The sequence below is a fragment of the Oryzias latipes genome, chromosome 18 (genome assembly GCF_002234675.1).
Source record: "Oryzias latipes chromosome 18, ASM223467v1".
Taxonomy (NCBI): domain Eukaryota; kingdom Metazoa; phylum Chordata; class Actinopteri; order Beloniformes; family Adrianichthyidae; genus Oryzias; species Oryzias latipes.
Window position 1 is genome coordinate 9,328,315 of NC_019876.2, and position 15,994 is coordinate 9,344,308.

General features: G+C 42.5%; 1 protein-coding gene across 11 annotated transcripts in view; it reads left to right on the forward strand.

The window, feature by feature from the left end:
* Positions 1-15,994, forward strand: part of mpdz (multiple PDZ domain crumbs cell polarity complex component) — a 65,376-nt gene that overhangs the window by 18,874 nt on the left and 30,508 nt on the right. For 5 of the 11 annotated variants that reach the window (XM_020711563.2, XM_020711569.2, XM_011487345.3 and 2 more), the window contains exons 16-24: positions 280-282; positions 1,375-1,557; positions 1,649-1,870; positions 3,843-4,004; positions 4,812-4,964; positions 11,197-11,520; positions 11,726-11,825; positions 13,816-14,014; positions 14,282-14,323. In XM_020711563.2, coding sequence (XP_020567222.1) covers positions 280-282; positions 1,375-1,557; positions 1,649-1,870; positions 3,843-4,004; positions 4,812-4,964; positions 11,197-11,520; positions 11,726-11,825; positions 13,816-14,014; positions 14,282-14,323 — 1,388 coding nt within the window. The remainder of the gene's footprint in view (positions 1-279; positions 283-1,374; positions 1,558-1,648; positions 1,871-3,842; positions 4,005-4,811; positions 4,965-11,196; positions 11,521-11,725; positions 11,826-13,815; positions 14,015-14,281; positions 14,324-15,994) is intronic. The other 6 variants (XM_020711567.2, XM_020711573.2, XM_020711566.2 and 3 more) reach the window with 5 other exon arrangements.

The window sequence follows — 15,994 nt, forward strand, 5'->3', positions numbered from 1 at the left end:
CGCAGGAGTTCAGTTTTCCCCGGCAAAAAGCCAGAGAAACAGGAAACGGGTCCAGGTTTCAAAATAAAACCTTCTATTGTAGTTTGAAGATAAAAATGGATGACATTTTATTTTGCATTCAAGGTGATGTGCCGACGCGATAACGCTCGTTAATTCTGGGCGTAACGCCGTCATCAGTTGCCGTGCATGATGAAAGTTTCATTTTGGTGGTACAAAAACACAACATAATTTATGACACCAAACAAGCCTTTTACAAGGACTCGGTGAGGATGGAGAGAGAATGATGTCCCGCCAAAGAGCGGGACGAACTACTTGACACGGGGGTGGCAGGACAAACCACTCCGCCGGAAGCCAGTGGGTGGGGGGGGGGGCAGACCTAAGACACAAATGAGACAATATAAACTAGCTGAAAGTCATAGGACAGAGTCCCAATGACGCACCGCAGATGAACCGATGAAATCAGGCGTAAGCCTTAGCCACAACTGCTCTGAGGGTGGATATGGGCCGTCTATGGGGAGAAAATGGGTAAATGTGTGGGAATATTACGTGCATCACCGTGACACCCTGTGCATGCAGCGTTTTTTGCTCTAAGGGCCTTGTACACTAGCATCCCCCGTATGTCATAAGTGAGTACAGCTGACATGATACTGACAAATACTTCACGATATACCAACCACACACGCGACAATCGCACGTTTTATTTTCATGACATCCCTTAAGGTGGCCGCACAATGTATTCACATTCAGAATTACTTTATTGATCCCACACCTAGGAAATGTGTTTGTTACCATAGCAACTGACAGCAGAGAAAAAAAGAATAATATAAAAAAACTAGAACAAAATTGTAGCACAAATGCAAACAACAAGGTGGTATCATTTAAAAAGCTATTTACAGAACAGTCCAGGTAAAAAGATGTGCAAAAAAATAAAATGTGCAAACTTGAGAGATGCGGTCGCACCTCTCAACGGCCCTCTACGGGTCGGAAAACCCGTAAGGGGGTATGTGACTAAGGCTTTTTGTAACAGGATTGGTTTTCCACATTGTCTGCCATGACGGATCAGGATGAAGTCGTGAGCAGCGCAGGCCAAAAAGTTGATTTAAACCAGTATTAGCAGTACCTCAGCGCTAACCAGGATCATATGCTGGAGATATGAGACATCAAAATGCCGCTTCCCTTTAGGGAACAGAGTTTCATCTCTGCAACTTTATCCCTGATAATGTAACTAAGGCTCCGGGGTCCCAAAGATATTTTCTCTTTTATCCCCCTGCCTGAAACCTGAGCCAGAGACACAGTCGGAGCGTAGCGGCTTACAGTTTGGGAGGGAAGTAAGGACAGCATGGCGTTATATTGTAAAGCTTTTCCCTCTCTCCACAGATAGACCCCAGAAGTGAACAAGTCACTGAGGAGTCGGCGGGAAACCCTGAAGCAGCGACGCAGGACACCGTGACAGAGGAGGGGATAGGATCTTCCTTGGCAATGTGGGAGTTAGAGATCCAGAATATTGAGCTGGAGAAGGGAGAAGGAGGATTGGGATTCAGTATTTTGGATTACCAGGTGTTAAAATCCTCCGTGATTCTCATGAGTTGCTCTTTGGACGCCTGCATTTATCCTTGTTTGCTGTCGGTGCAAACCCCTTTCTGCACAGGACCCGCTGGACCCTGCCAAGACGGTGATTGTCATCCGCTCTTTGGTCCCAGACGGCGTCGCCGAGACGGATGGCCGACTGTTGCCAGGAGACAGACTCATGTATGTCAATGACACAAACCTGGAGAACGCGAGTCTGGAGGATGCCGTCCAGGCCCTGAAGGGGGCCAAGCTTGGCAAAGTCCAGATTGGCGTCGCCAAGCCGCTGCCTGTAAGCCTGAGTGTTAGTATCCCGACTTTTGTCTTTGTTTCACACCTATCTGAATTTAGAGATTAGGCCGTGATGAATGTGCGCGCTTTTATGATTGTTGCACGTGTGTAATTGTGCAGCAGAATAAGATGGATCACAGTAGTTGTGTTTGATGTGGAGCTGTAGTTTGTATCGTAGCTTCCAGTCCAGTGTTCTCAGCTTACATGAGCTGAAATTTTGATGTGGGGAAGAGAAGGTGAGGTTGGCTGCATGGAGTTGAATTTCTCCCAGTGTTCTTGAATAATTTGCACCTTTTGCTTCCCTCAATCAAGTTTAAACTGTTTCTTAATCTGTCAAACCTCTGGGGGGCCACATGTATGAAACTTTACATGATGAGGAAAAAGTCTGAGGACTTGCATATTATACACAAACCGTATTCTCCGCTCTAGCAGGTGCACCTAAAAGACTGTTCATTACCTTCAAGTCTGTGTTTTTACAAGATGGAAACAGGTTGCATGGAATTGCTAATGGGCTAACGGGCTAACTTGTAGCGGTGTCAGGCTGTGTTTCTTTTTTTTACATGCTATAAACAAAGTTGGAAGTTGGTGTAGTCACAGTTTGTTTTAGTGGAATTATTCTGTTTTTTACGTGTTACAAAAAAGAGTTGGATTTACAGGTATTAATGCGGCTAACACTTCTTACCTGACTAACGTGTAGCAGTGTGAAACATGTAACTAGCAGGATTGGGAGTTAGAATTGTCGCAGTAATGTTTGTTTTAGCTGTATCAGTCTGTGTTTTTACAAGATGGAAACAGGTTGGATGGAATTGCTAATGCGCTAACAGGCTAACTTGTAGCTTGTAGCTTGTGTTTCTATTTTTTTATTTTTTTCATTTTCGTTTCACCAACAAAATTCCTACTTAGTGTGTCACAGTAACGTTTCTTTTTATTGAACACAGCTCTTTTTATCCTAACACCTCTAACGTGGCTAACGTATATATATATATACTGACCAAAAATATAAACGCAACACTTTTGTTATTGCTCCCATTTTTTATGGTATATACTCAAAGATGTGAAACCTTTTCAACATACACAAAATAACCAGTTCTCTGAAATATTGTTCACAAATCTCTCTAAATCTGTGATAGTGAGCACTTCTCCTTTGCCAAGATTGTAAAGTAATGTAGTCAATCCCGATCAAGAAACTCTATACAGTTTTCAGGAAGTGCTGGGGGCCTGGGAGCTAAGAAAATTTTCCTACAGGCCGCATTTGGCCCACAGTCCGGACTTTGGACATGCATGCTATAAGCCATTGGTGCCACTTTTGTTCTTTTTTGGGAGTGTTTCTGTCGGTTTGAAATTCTTATGTCTGGGATTCGCAACCTAAGTGTGCTCCCTTGAAACGTCATTGGTCCCACAGCACAGAAATAAATGAAGAACACTGTTAGACTTCATGGTGCATTTGTTTAAAAAAATATATCTTTAAAATTTACAGTGATTTAAAACACATTATGTTGACTTTTAAAAAGATTTATACATGTGGCCCCAACGCTGTTAGTTTTTGCATCCGCTTGTTTTATTGGTTCAGGGTGTTTCTTTCTTCAAAGACAGTTTGCATTCTTTTAGCTGCAGAGCTGCATTTTCTTTTCTGGTTATTGAATCAACCGCGTGAGACCTCTGGGCGGCCAGGGTTAGCCAGCTCACACAACCCATAGGGAAGTGCTCCGGGAGGGGATATTTCGCTTGCACGGCCTCTCAAAATTGAACCTGACGCGTGTAATCCTCCATATATTTCCTCTCGCTTCCTCGTGCATCTCTCTGGCACTTGCATGCCCCACAAAATCAAAAGCGCCAGGAACTTGAAGCCCAACTGCGTAGAGTTCAAAAGCTCCCAAATTCCTAACAGTCTCCATCTTCATTTCATACTAATTCATTCTTTATATTTGATGAAATTCACTTATCCAAAAGTAGAAAGACTGAAAGCCTTTCTCCCACTTTCCTAGGGAATATGTGGATATTCCCACTCTCTACACCCATATGGTGACCAGAAAGTAACTCCATCTTCCATCATCCATCAGTCATTTGACTTCAGCAATGTTTTGATTGAAGAAGGAGAGGAGGAGGGACTGGCTGAGGGCGTCCTTTACCGAGCTGAACCTGCATTGGTTAGTTAGTTAGCTGTATGAAAAAACAAAAAAAACAAAAAAACGGAAATGACTTTTTCAAATGATTAAATAAGGTTGAATAAAGAACCATTTTTAAAAGTCAATCACAGTGGTCCCTCGTTTATCGCGGGAGTTACATGCTAAAAGTAACCCACGATAGAAAATCTGTTATTCTCAAAACAGCCGTCTGTTCTTCGTGAACAGATGGTCGTAGCGTCTGCTTAGCTAATTTGCAAACAAACAACACTTAGATGTTGTTCCTTTGTACACTGTGAGGATGAAACACTTGTTGCCATGGATACACAACACTAATTTGACTTTGGTGTCTGGAGTTTTTTATTTTATTTTTTTTTTTTTTTAGACACACGCAGACGTAAAACAGCTAACGATATCGGTAAAACGGGATTCACGCCAGATTTTCACGGAAAAAAAGCCTATATTTGTTAGTCCGATGTGTCATTATCGGATAAAGTTACTTGATAAAGTAGGATTACTTGTGAAATCAGATCACCAACTATATTAGTGTTGTCCATGTGACCATTGTATTAGAAAACATCCTGTCAATAAATGCGCGGAAAAACGAAGAAAAAAAATAAAAAATAAGAGAAGGCAAGCAACATGGTAAACAAAACAAAACAAAAAAAATCTGAGAAGGAGTGAGACCCCTAAAGGTATAACGCGATATAGCGAGCGACCACTGTATACAAAATCAAACGGTTTGTTGTTGTTTGGGTACACCTTGATTTAAGAAACATTAGCATCTTTTCTTTATTGTCTCGACTTTGACTGGACAATACATCGTTGCAGATTGATCCTTGTGAAGGAGACCTTTCTGATGAAAGGATGTTAGATCACACCTACTCGGGGGTAGAGGAGGACACTTTCCAGGTGTCCATGATTGCTCTGCATGGGAGTGCCTGCAGCACTGACCTGGATTATCTGCAATCATCCACACCTAAGGTAGGCACATGCTTTGGGTTTGGAGGATCTTTCTTTGATGTTTATGCTACATTTTTTACAGAAATACTAGGGAGGACTTTTTCCAAATGGGACATGCTTTTAAACTTGATATACAGACACTAACCCCTCCCCCAGTGAATTCTTAAAGTGTGTTTTGTATTTTAATTGTGCTAAAATGTAGATCAGATCAAAATTAAGCACACTTTCTTTTAGCAGGCACATGGCCACTTAAAACACAATTTGACTTAAAAATCAGCTTCAAGCCAAAATGTCATTTACTCAGTAGCCTTAAGTTATGAGAAAAATAAACTGCATCCACTGCTGCCTGATGCAAATGTTTAGAAAAAGCAAAACTCTCAAGTGAAAACACTTCAAGCCATTTGGGGCTTCTGTTGACAAGTCATACTTTAAAGTCTACATTCTAATCTTTTAAACATTTTTACGGCAAATATATCGTTATATTATTTTTATTTTATTGTTCATATAGAACAGGGGTCGGGAACCTTTTTGGCCAAGAGAGCCATAAACGCCACATATTTTTAATTGTAATTTTGAAAGAGCCATACAATAATGTAGTGTCTCTTTCCCACACTGAGGCACGGAGACTTAACCTCTCTTAAGGTTCTTTATTCTGGTTACTGCAGATCGCAACAAACGCCGTAATTAATTCAACGGAATTAATTCAGCAACTCCTGAATCTCTCCTGCCGACACGAGAGCGCGTCTCCCAACTTTATATTCGCTCACTGCCGTGTCAGCCCTCCCATTTCCCTTATTCGGCCCATAGCTGAACCCCATTGGTCCAAACTACCTAACAGGCTGAGCGACAGAACTGAGAGCCAATCAGATCTCTGCTTGATGCGTTTAATGAACTCCAGAACGTTTAACGCGGCCCAACACCCACCCAGTCCAACTCAGACCGCAACAATATGTTTAAAACTAAATACACAAATGAATGTGTGCATTTGATGTAATTTCAACATTTTTAAAGTACAATAAGTCTGTGGATTCTTTTTAATAACATTGTTATGCTGTTGCTAATAAATGATGAGTATTTCTCGTAGTAGTTTTGCTGATGGTCTAGTCTGGTTTATACGTGGTGAGTTTCTGCTTCACGCAGGCGTTGAGACTTTAAACGTGATCGTAGGTCTGAATGTTCTGTAGATGTGAGACAGACTGCTCACATGCAGACATGGAGCCAAACACACACTCACGCTGCAGTGAGTGACGGGCAGCGGGTTTTACGTTTTTACAATCCCTGCGCGGTTCACCTTACTGGCTGTGCCCACACCCCCCCCCACCCCCACTCTCTGCTTTCTTCCTCTAACATCCCGTCCCCGCAACTGTGCGCTCTTTCTCAGAGACGGGAGCGCGCAGTTTTAGGCACGTCAATTCACAGGTTTCCAGCTGGTACAAACTCTGTGAAATAATAGATACCGTAATTTCCGGACTATAAGCCGCTACCTTTTTCCTGCGCTTACAGCCGTGCGGCTTATTCAGTGACGCGGCTAATTTATGGTTTTAAGTGGCGGCCGCCATGTACGCATTTTCGGACACAGTGAATGGTTTGAATTCTCTATCTAACACCAAGCACAAGTCATTTGTTTTTCAACACACCTCTAAGCAGCCAAACAGCATGGACTTGACTTCAGGTCTTAGACACTTCAGGCATGGTTCAACATAAAGAAACACGCATGTCCAGCCGCATCCCAGAATCCTTTGGTGCCATTAGACCCAACGTGCACGTGATCGCTGCTACAATATGATGAAGCTTTCAAGTTAAAAGCAATCGTTAAAAGCAGCGTGAAAAAAATCACCAACGGGTTTGGAAAAGCCGGTCAGCTGCGTGACGGAGAGAACAGCGCATGCTCAGGAGAGAATTTACCTCTGAGTCATAGTGACTCGGCTGGCTGCACGTAAATATGTGAGAATAACATCAGCCTTTATTATGTCGGGACACGACTGGAAACACAAATTGACGTGGTCGTGTTAACGGTTTCTAAGGACTGAGCGGAGTTTTGCATTGAAAAGCTCACACCGACCCACAGCCTCCGTGTGAGCTGGAGACTGCGTGTCGTGTGAGCTGCGGGGCCGATGGCAGTCTGAAGGCTCCCACACGTAACAACGCATCCGCCCCTCATACACAAAACGTACAGTATAGGCTCCGTGCACGTAACTAAGGAGTTCTACTTCCGCCGCCTTGAGTGTGAGGCCGACCATTTCCGGTTTGCGACTTCTATAGCAGCGACATGGCAGATTTTGATTGCAAAGATGGCATATTTCACCCGTTGTCTACAAGGTCTCCCAAAAATCGACGTAAACGACATCTACAGGATTGTCGACCAGTGCGTGGTTACATGGGCAAAATATCGTGTCGAAAAAATAGTGTCGAAAAAACCGGAAGGGAATGTGTCCCGTTGTAAACAAACCTTTGCTGTCATATATATTTATGCAGCAGCTCGGTAATATACGAGGCGATCTTCCAAACGTGCTTTTATTAATGTTATGAATATTATGAAGTGCTGTCCGCTCATCATTTTATATTTAATCCTTGTGGTCAGTGCTTTTTTTGTGGAAGAAGTACGGAGCTGTAAGAAGAACCCAGTGTTAGGCTAACAACACGGGCTAACAACATTAGCCTTTTGATGGACACAAAATCCAGGACTAACCATGCGGGAAACGCTGCAATCTGCATCCTGGCTGCACGTAAATGTCTGGGAATAACATCAGCCTTTATTTTGTCAGGGCACAACTAGAAACACAATTCCATGTGATTTTTTTGAACAGTTTCTAAGTCATGCGCAGTGTTTCTGCTCTGAAAAGCTCACACGCACTGTGTGCTCTGCTCTGTCCTCGCGAGTCCGGCAGCCGCTAACCCAGAGCGGCGGGTCGGCTTGCAGTCCGAATTCTCACACATAACAAAACAACAAAACGCACACGTAACAAAGCACCCTCCCCTCAAACACATTAATAAATCCAGCTGCTCTGCTCAGAGAGGTTCACCCGGTCCACTGGCATCGGAGCCCAAATGCAGAGCTCAGTTGATGCCGGGTCCAGACGTCAGTGGACACGCATCCCTCTGCATCTCCTTCGTGAGGGGTGAAAGAGAGGGGAGAGCCTGCGGGACGAGAGCGGAGCGGCGCTTTACGCGGGGCGTCCGCAGAGCAGCTGATCGGTCCCGTATGAGCTCCAATGCTTTCTCTCAGCGAAACACCGTCTATGCATGACCTAACCCAGAGCAGTAGTGACATACGATCGGAATGACCATTTACATGCTCCACGATCGGATAAACGATCGCTATAACCCACCTATCTCGATCGGAAAAGAAATTTTGATCCGAATGACTCGAGTCTGACCGGGGCAGAGTATTCCGAACGGCGTGTTTACATGACGCATTTTCTTTCCGATTGCTGCAAATACGAAACACGACTCGTCTTGCTTGGGGTGAAGTCCTCCCGCCGTGTTCACCATCCATTCGGCTCTCACCGACACATTATACTGGAAAGCTATGAAAGCTTAAAGTACTGTTGTATTTTGACAAATTCGCACACGGGTACACAACAATGTTGTGATGTCTTTGTCACGCGTTGAAATACCAAACACCTGTCTTTTACCCGAAATCCGCTCCTATTTACTCAAAACTAGCAACTCAACAAAACTCCCCACAACAATAACACGACCGACAGGAAGTTGTCGGCCTTACACTCGAAACACGGAAGTTAACCAGAAGTTCTATCGTGCACGTAGGCTATTGAGTCCGATTGCTCTGCACAGACACGATTTGCTCCGTTCAACGGCGCAATGGGGACGAAGCGCTCCTCCTTGAAGCCGCCCTGGCCAGAGCTGTCGGAGTAGATAGGAAGGGGAGACAAGGAGCGCGCGGGAGCGCGCGGAGCGCAGAAGCGTCGAGCCATTCTGCAGGCTGCAGCCAGGGCTTACTCGAGGCGTCCGCGGAGCAACAGTGTTTGTTGTGGAAGGAAACTTCTGACCCACGCGCCGCGAGGAGGCGCGCGTATCGCGCTGAGGCGCGCGCTTTTCAGTCGTCGCTGCTTTATTTTACTAGTGTGTTTTTTAACCAGCCCTGTTAGTACCATAACGCTGCCGCGACACAAGCGGAAGGAGAGCTTTACCCGTTCACCCCTCCGTGCACTGCTGATACTTGCTCATTCTTAAACACGTACAACAGTATGGCGAGCCGGGCATTGGCCCCGCCTTTAGCCCCTAAGACTCATGGGAAATGGGGGATCGCGGATGTAAATTTCCTCATCATAACTGAGGGATGTAATGTTGATTATATGGTTACTGTTTGTAATTTTATGTATGATACATAGATTGTCAATAAGTTAAAAAAATAAAATAAAAAATAAATAAAAATAAAAACCATAACTGAGGAACTTGTGAACAGAATAGAGTTCCATGCTGTTTGGCAGATGTAGATAAACACAAATACATGAGCCTGAGGCAAAGCTGACTCCACCCACTGTGTGCTAATGAATCACACTTACTCTGGGAGTCAGGACGTGATTTGTCAGGATGACAATGTTGCCTAAAACATGTGGCTTGTACTCCGACGCGGCTTGTGTATGTATAAAAGTAGTTAAACACGTGAAAATGGGTGGGTGCGGCTAGTAATCGGGTGCGTTTTGTAGTCCGGAATTTACGGTAATTGTAAACTGACAGTGCTGGCGCAGATTTGTTCTCCAAGCACCGCTACTACTGCGCGCCTCTGGCATCGCGCCAGACAAGGACTGGTCTAATGAAAAAAAAAAAAAAGTATAATTAAAGATTTGTCTGCGAGCCACATGTGACCATCAAAAGAGCCATATATGGCTCGCGAGCCATAGGTTCCCGACCCCTGATATAGAATAAATAACACCATGTCAAGTTATTGTTAATTTTGCAACCATGGCTCCATTTTTAATAGGAACTTAAAGAAAAGCACAAGAAACAGCAGTCTGATCTTATTGGTCAGACCTTCAGATTAGATTGAGATTTTTTTCAAATATGTACAATAAGTCATTCAAAACAATACAAAATAATAAAAATAAATAGATTAACAAAAGAAAAGTCTCAGTTAGATGGAACACAGATACGTTTGAAAAGGGGATAGGCAGAAGCCAAAGCCTATTGACGCCTTTATCTACTTTTCACGTTAGTCAATATAATTCTACTTAATTATATTTTCTCTATTTCCACCATCAAATTTTACGATAAATAATTGGATATGTCATCATTTTTTTTGTCAATCCTGTATTTTAAGAACAGTTTCTATTGTTTAATATCCAGGCATTGTTTGATTTTTTACGCTGACATAAGTAATACATTGAGTAATTTCAGGTAGTTCAAGGCATATTGAGTAATTTTTGTGGAGCTGGGTAATTTTACATCATGTGTGCCAAAGAGATCAAAGTGTGTTATGGTGGAAGAACACAATCTTTTTAATTTTTTTCTCCCTTAAAGCACTTAGGGAAATGTTGGTAACGCTTCTTTCTACAATACAGTAATTTCAAGGTATTTAAGTGGTATTTAGATGGTACTTTTGTTGTTCTTACTGTGTACTTACATGGTACTAGCTGTGCATTTATGTACTTGTAGTACTATTGGGTTCATATCTTATGTGGTACCGACTGGGTATTTATATTACACTTACCTTTAGCTTTTACCTTATGTTATTTTTCATAGTATTTAAAATGTGTAACAGGATAGTAAGTAAGTAGAAACTACCTTTGAAGTACTGTAAAGAATATAATAAAGTATGATATAAATAGCCGGTAGGTAAGTATGAACCAAATAGTACCACATAAATACATAGCAAGATCAGAGTAAGTACCTAATAGGTGCAACAAAAGTACCATGTTAATACCACCTAAATACCCCGTAAGTATCGTACTGTAAAAGGAAGAGAAATTTCTTGACACAAAGTGCATTTTAGTCAGATTTGAACTGTTTTATTGCTGAAACTATAACATTACAGCCAATTAAGAGGATTGAAGAGCCTTTAAGTAGTTTTGGGGTAAATAAGGGCAGACAAAAAGGCAGAGAAACCTGGTTTTAATACACTAAATGAACATTTTTGTCCACTGACAGTTCACCATTACATTAACTCATTTTTGTAGAGTAAAGAAAGGTTCTCTACAAATATTACCAGTATGTGTGCTTCATTACATTAGTGGGGCATTTATTTCTTGCCAAGTTAATATTTAAGAATCTTCTTCCCTCTTCTTCACTCCAGCTGACGGCTCGCCTGAACGTGCGGAGTGAACATCCAGGCTTTACGGACGACACTCAAGCGTTTCCTCCAGACAAGTCAGACTCCTTCAGTCCTACGAGCTCGACCGCTCACATGCCCGCCGTTAGTGCCATCCTAAGTAGCTCTGATCAATATTTGGCTCAACCTCAGAGCAAAGAAGAACAACCATGGCCTTCAAGCGTATACCGCACTTTAACTGAAATAGAGGGCAGATCTATTGAACGGGAAGCATCCGTGGATCCTCTTCATAACCTGAAAGAAGGCACCATCTCTATTGGAGGTGTTGGAAATGTGCTGGGATTGAAGGTAAACATTAAAAACTGTGACAATTGGATTATGTAGGGGATAAAAAAAGTCTCACAAGCTAAAACTATTCTGTCTCTCCAAGCAAAAGTGTCAGCACTGACTTACAACCTGCTGCTCATGTGTCTCTAGAGACAAAACTGTTTGGTAACCAATCTGTTGTTTCCTTTACTGTCACGGCTAAATGTGTCAAATTATCACCTTAAAGGACGGCGAGGCTGGCGAGGAAGAGCCTGCAGAAGACGGGTTGACCTCAGGGAGCAGTTTGGAAAGGACCATCACAGTCGTCAAGGGCAACTCCAGCCTTGGTTTGTGCTTACTTCTCAACAGCTTCTTGTTTATTCCTTTTTATATTTCTCCCATCTATTGCCGAGGTGTTAATGAGGCTTCAAGATTGAAAGGCCTTCTTTTTTTTTTTTTGGCCTTTACCTTCCTCTCCTCTTTTATAACTCCCACTTTTGAAACACAATGATTCAAGCTATTTTCTTTTGTTTTTTGGCGTAAAAAGATTCATTTGAATTCTACACATTATATTTACATTTCAAATAGTGGCTGTTAGTGGCTCGGAGAATAACAAGTTTGATCTTCAGAAACAAATAAGTTTTAAGAAGACAGTCTTTAAAAACCTTCGGCCCTCTGTTGAAAACATTGTTTTTCTTTTTGCTACTCTCTTTGGAAGCGTACATGTAATGGCCTGTTGAAATATTCAGCACAAAATGTTTGGCTGTTGTGTTTCCAATTTGCCCGTTTATCAAATAAAAGATCTGCGTTCACCCTATTCTAAGAAAAAGAGGACAGAAAGTTGGAAAGCGTGGATTAAACTAGCGCACTCACAGAAAAACAAACCATCAAAAGGAAAAAGAAAAAAAAAGATATTTTACAGTTGCAACGTCTATAGTTTTGACATTTGACTGCTTAAATATTAAAACTGGAGACAGGTCAGTTCAGTAATTAACCATTAGGTGGTTTGTTAGACAAGCGTGGCGGCATGCAGCCACTCCCACCTAAAATGACCCAACTTTACATTCAAATGTGACCTTAGAAACCGTTTTTGGTTGTTTCCATTCCTGCAATTATTATCTACGACAGTTTAAGGTGTTTGTTTTTTTAATCCTGCCCAAAAAGGGTGTGTGGACTGTTTGATTGACATATCACCATCCTATGACCAACCATTTTCATTTTCGTTGAGTCTAGGGTTTCATTTTAGGTGCCATTTTTGTCTCATCATGGTTCAAATACATACATTTTGCATTTTTTATTTTATTGGGGATTAATGATAGATTTCTAATATTTAATCAAAATATAGCATTTTGTTTTTGTAGAAAGCATTTTAAGACCAAACTCCTATTTAGACCATCTTTATTTGAAAAGTTTACACACAAAGCTGTATTGCGCTAGCTTTACTAGCAGGTTGCACTGAACAAAGCTGCCAGATATTTAGATGAACCTTAAGCCTTAGTGTGGGAGTTGACCCATAAATAGGTACTGCAGGTTTTTGGGTTGTCTGGGCTCGTGGAGGGTCGTAGACAGGTACAGCTGTATCTTAAGGGGAGCGCTGGAGTGTCTAGCCGTTCTCCCTTGCGTCTTGTGTGTGTTCAACTGGTCATAAGGCTGTTGACAGTCGCCACACTCTAGTTGTTTGTAAGGTGCAAGCACCGCTCCCTTACACACCTGCCGCACTCAACAGGGTATGCAAGTAAAGTGTCCATAGGATGTTCATAAGATGCCCACAAACTACTCTCTGATTTCTGGTTTGATGCAAGGATTGTGCACTTTTTTTTTTACTTGTCCTGTCTAGCAGCTGTTACAACTGTCACAATAGGGGGTTGTGAATCTTCTGACACATGAGGTGTATGTTTATATAAACCTCTTTTGTGTCGTTTTGTTGGACAAAAGGGAGAGAGTGGGATGTTAGAGATGGAGGATAAGGTTGCAACGGATCGCAGATGTAACGCATGAACAGCACTTAACGGTCCCCTTGTGTAGTCTGCAGGACTTGGGGGACAACAAAATGAAAAGATTTGTACGACGCCTCTGTGTCTAACGTACTTTCTTACCCGTCGTACAAGTGTTCGCTATGACCGGAATAAACAAAATGTTTCATTTTCGCTTTTTCGTGCAGACCACCTGCGTGCCCCATACAGGTTTGCCGATTTTTGACCCGTGGAAATCCACCCGTAAAGGCTTTTGTGACTAAGGCTTTAGATGCAGCCAGAGTACAGCACAGTAGTTAAGGACATCTCCAGCGGCAAAAATATGAAGATCAGTTCAACGGATGTATTATGTCCTACCCTAAAGGAATGACGGTGAGCGCAATGAAAGACGGCCTGGGAATGCTGATCCGCAGCATAATCCACGGGGGATCCATCAGCCGCGACGGACGCCTCGGGGTCGGGGACCTCATCCTGGCCATCAACGGAGAGCCAACCACCAACCTGAGCAACGCCCAGGCTCGGGCCATGCTCAGAAGGCACTCCCTCATCGGGCCGGACTTGGGGTAAGAGGCCGTCAACCAATATCGGGGTCCCGAATGCACGCCAACAAGGGTGCACAGCTCACTATTTTATCACATTTGTTGTAGCATCTTCATAAATAATATGTTAATCTTTGGAAATGATTGTATCCGTGTTCAGTGAACTCCCGAGCAGATATCTTATTCCCAAAAAAAAGTGACTTGGAACAGTTGGAAGGAATCTGCTTTGCTGAACTAGACTTGGCCGTTTGTTAGCTTTGGTGCATAAAAGCAAAACTCTTCACATTCTAGATCTGCTTGTGCACCCGAGGACGATCTGTGCCCATTTTATGTGTGAGTATGACTAACTTCCACGCTGGTGGTGTTCACGAAAACCTTTTTATGCTTGTTTTTTCTTCGTTTTGCCACTGCTGCCTCAAAAGAGGTTTATCCAGAAGACTCTATCTTTATTTCATTTATTTAATTCTAAACCAATATTTATTAAGAGCAAAAGCAAGGAAACCAATCTGGATAAATCTTGACTCGCCGTGCTACTCACCACTTCACTAAACCTGCTGCATCTTTTTGTTTTTGTTTTCTCATACTAACACGCTTAACGCCTTTGACAACTCACTTCAGTAGATCCATCTATCAAAGCTGCATCTTCTCCCTCAACTGCCTTTTGTCTTGATTGAATAAGCAGACTCATCTCTTTTCATTCTTCTCCGGCATCCCTTCCTCGCCACTTCTGCCGCTTTCTGCCGGCCATCGTGTTTCAAAAAGCCAAAATGGAGCCATCTGTCGAGGCGCCGTCAGCCTCGCTCAGATGTGCTAATGCGCCCTTGAGAATTCGCTTTTTACTCTGAGTTGTTCCGAGCTGGAGTTTTTTCAAGTGGATGGCGGTTTGTCAGCCATCACCCGCCTCGTCTCCTCAGACAAATTAGCGGTCTGCTTCGCTCTCTGAGTCAAAAGAAGAAAACAAAAAAGAAAACTGTTTGTCACATCTGTCAAGGTAAACATCTGTTCTTAGAGCAGGTGTACTGGTCTCCATAGCAATGTCTTGTTATCTTATAGTGAGGAGGAGGAACCGGAGAGAAAAGTTCAGAGTAAATTAGGCCTGCACAGTAAATCACAAATATATCGTCATCACGATACCAGTCTGTGCAACACGCAACAGATGACATAAGCTGCGATAAATGGTTACTACGTAAATGCTAACACAATCATATTCCAGCTTGAAGTATTCAACCAATCATATAGAGCCCTTTTGACCTATCGGACGGCCCCTTTTAGGTTAGATGCCCGCCTCCTACGTAGAAATTAAATGACGTCCACTTTTATTTCAATAAAAGCGTTGCAGTGAAATGAAATTTGTTGTATTTGTTGTTTTTTGTTTTGCTATCCGTTTATGTATTGCAAGTCATATAGCTATTGCAGTACTGACCAGAAATATTGCACATCGCAAGTTCTCCTCATATCGTGTAGCGCTTAGTGTAAAAGCAGGGGTCCCCGAACTGCGGCCCGGGGGCCGGACCCGGCCCGCCCACCCATTTGACCCGGCCCCCTGAACTATACCAGAAAGAGGCCCTTTTTTTATTTTGTTTGTTTTGCATTATCACATAGCCTGGCCACGTGATCGAGACTCATGGAAGCATGAGAAACGGAAAACGGGATAAAGTTTATAATAATTGAAATGTGGAGTGAAGTTGATCAGAGAGAGCAAAGAGTGGTGTCTACTAGGAAGGAAAGGAAAGAACACAAAAACTTTAAGAGATTCTGCTCTTACAACTGAACATTTACCTAAGATTGTGCATGGACAACAGAAGCTTCATTTCTGTGAACAACCCACAAAGATTTATTTAGTTCTTTATTTTCTCAAATTTAAAATACTTTTGCGATATATTTCCTGACTTTTTAATGTAACGAATCCAGAGAGGGTCATTTGTTTTTCATTGATTTCATAAATAGTGTTATTATATATTTGCTGATTATTATAATATTTTTTTTTTTTTGGTGAAGAACCCA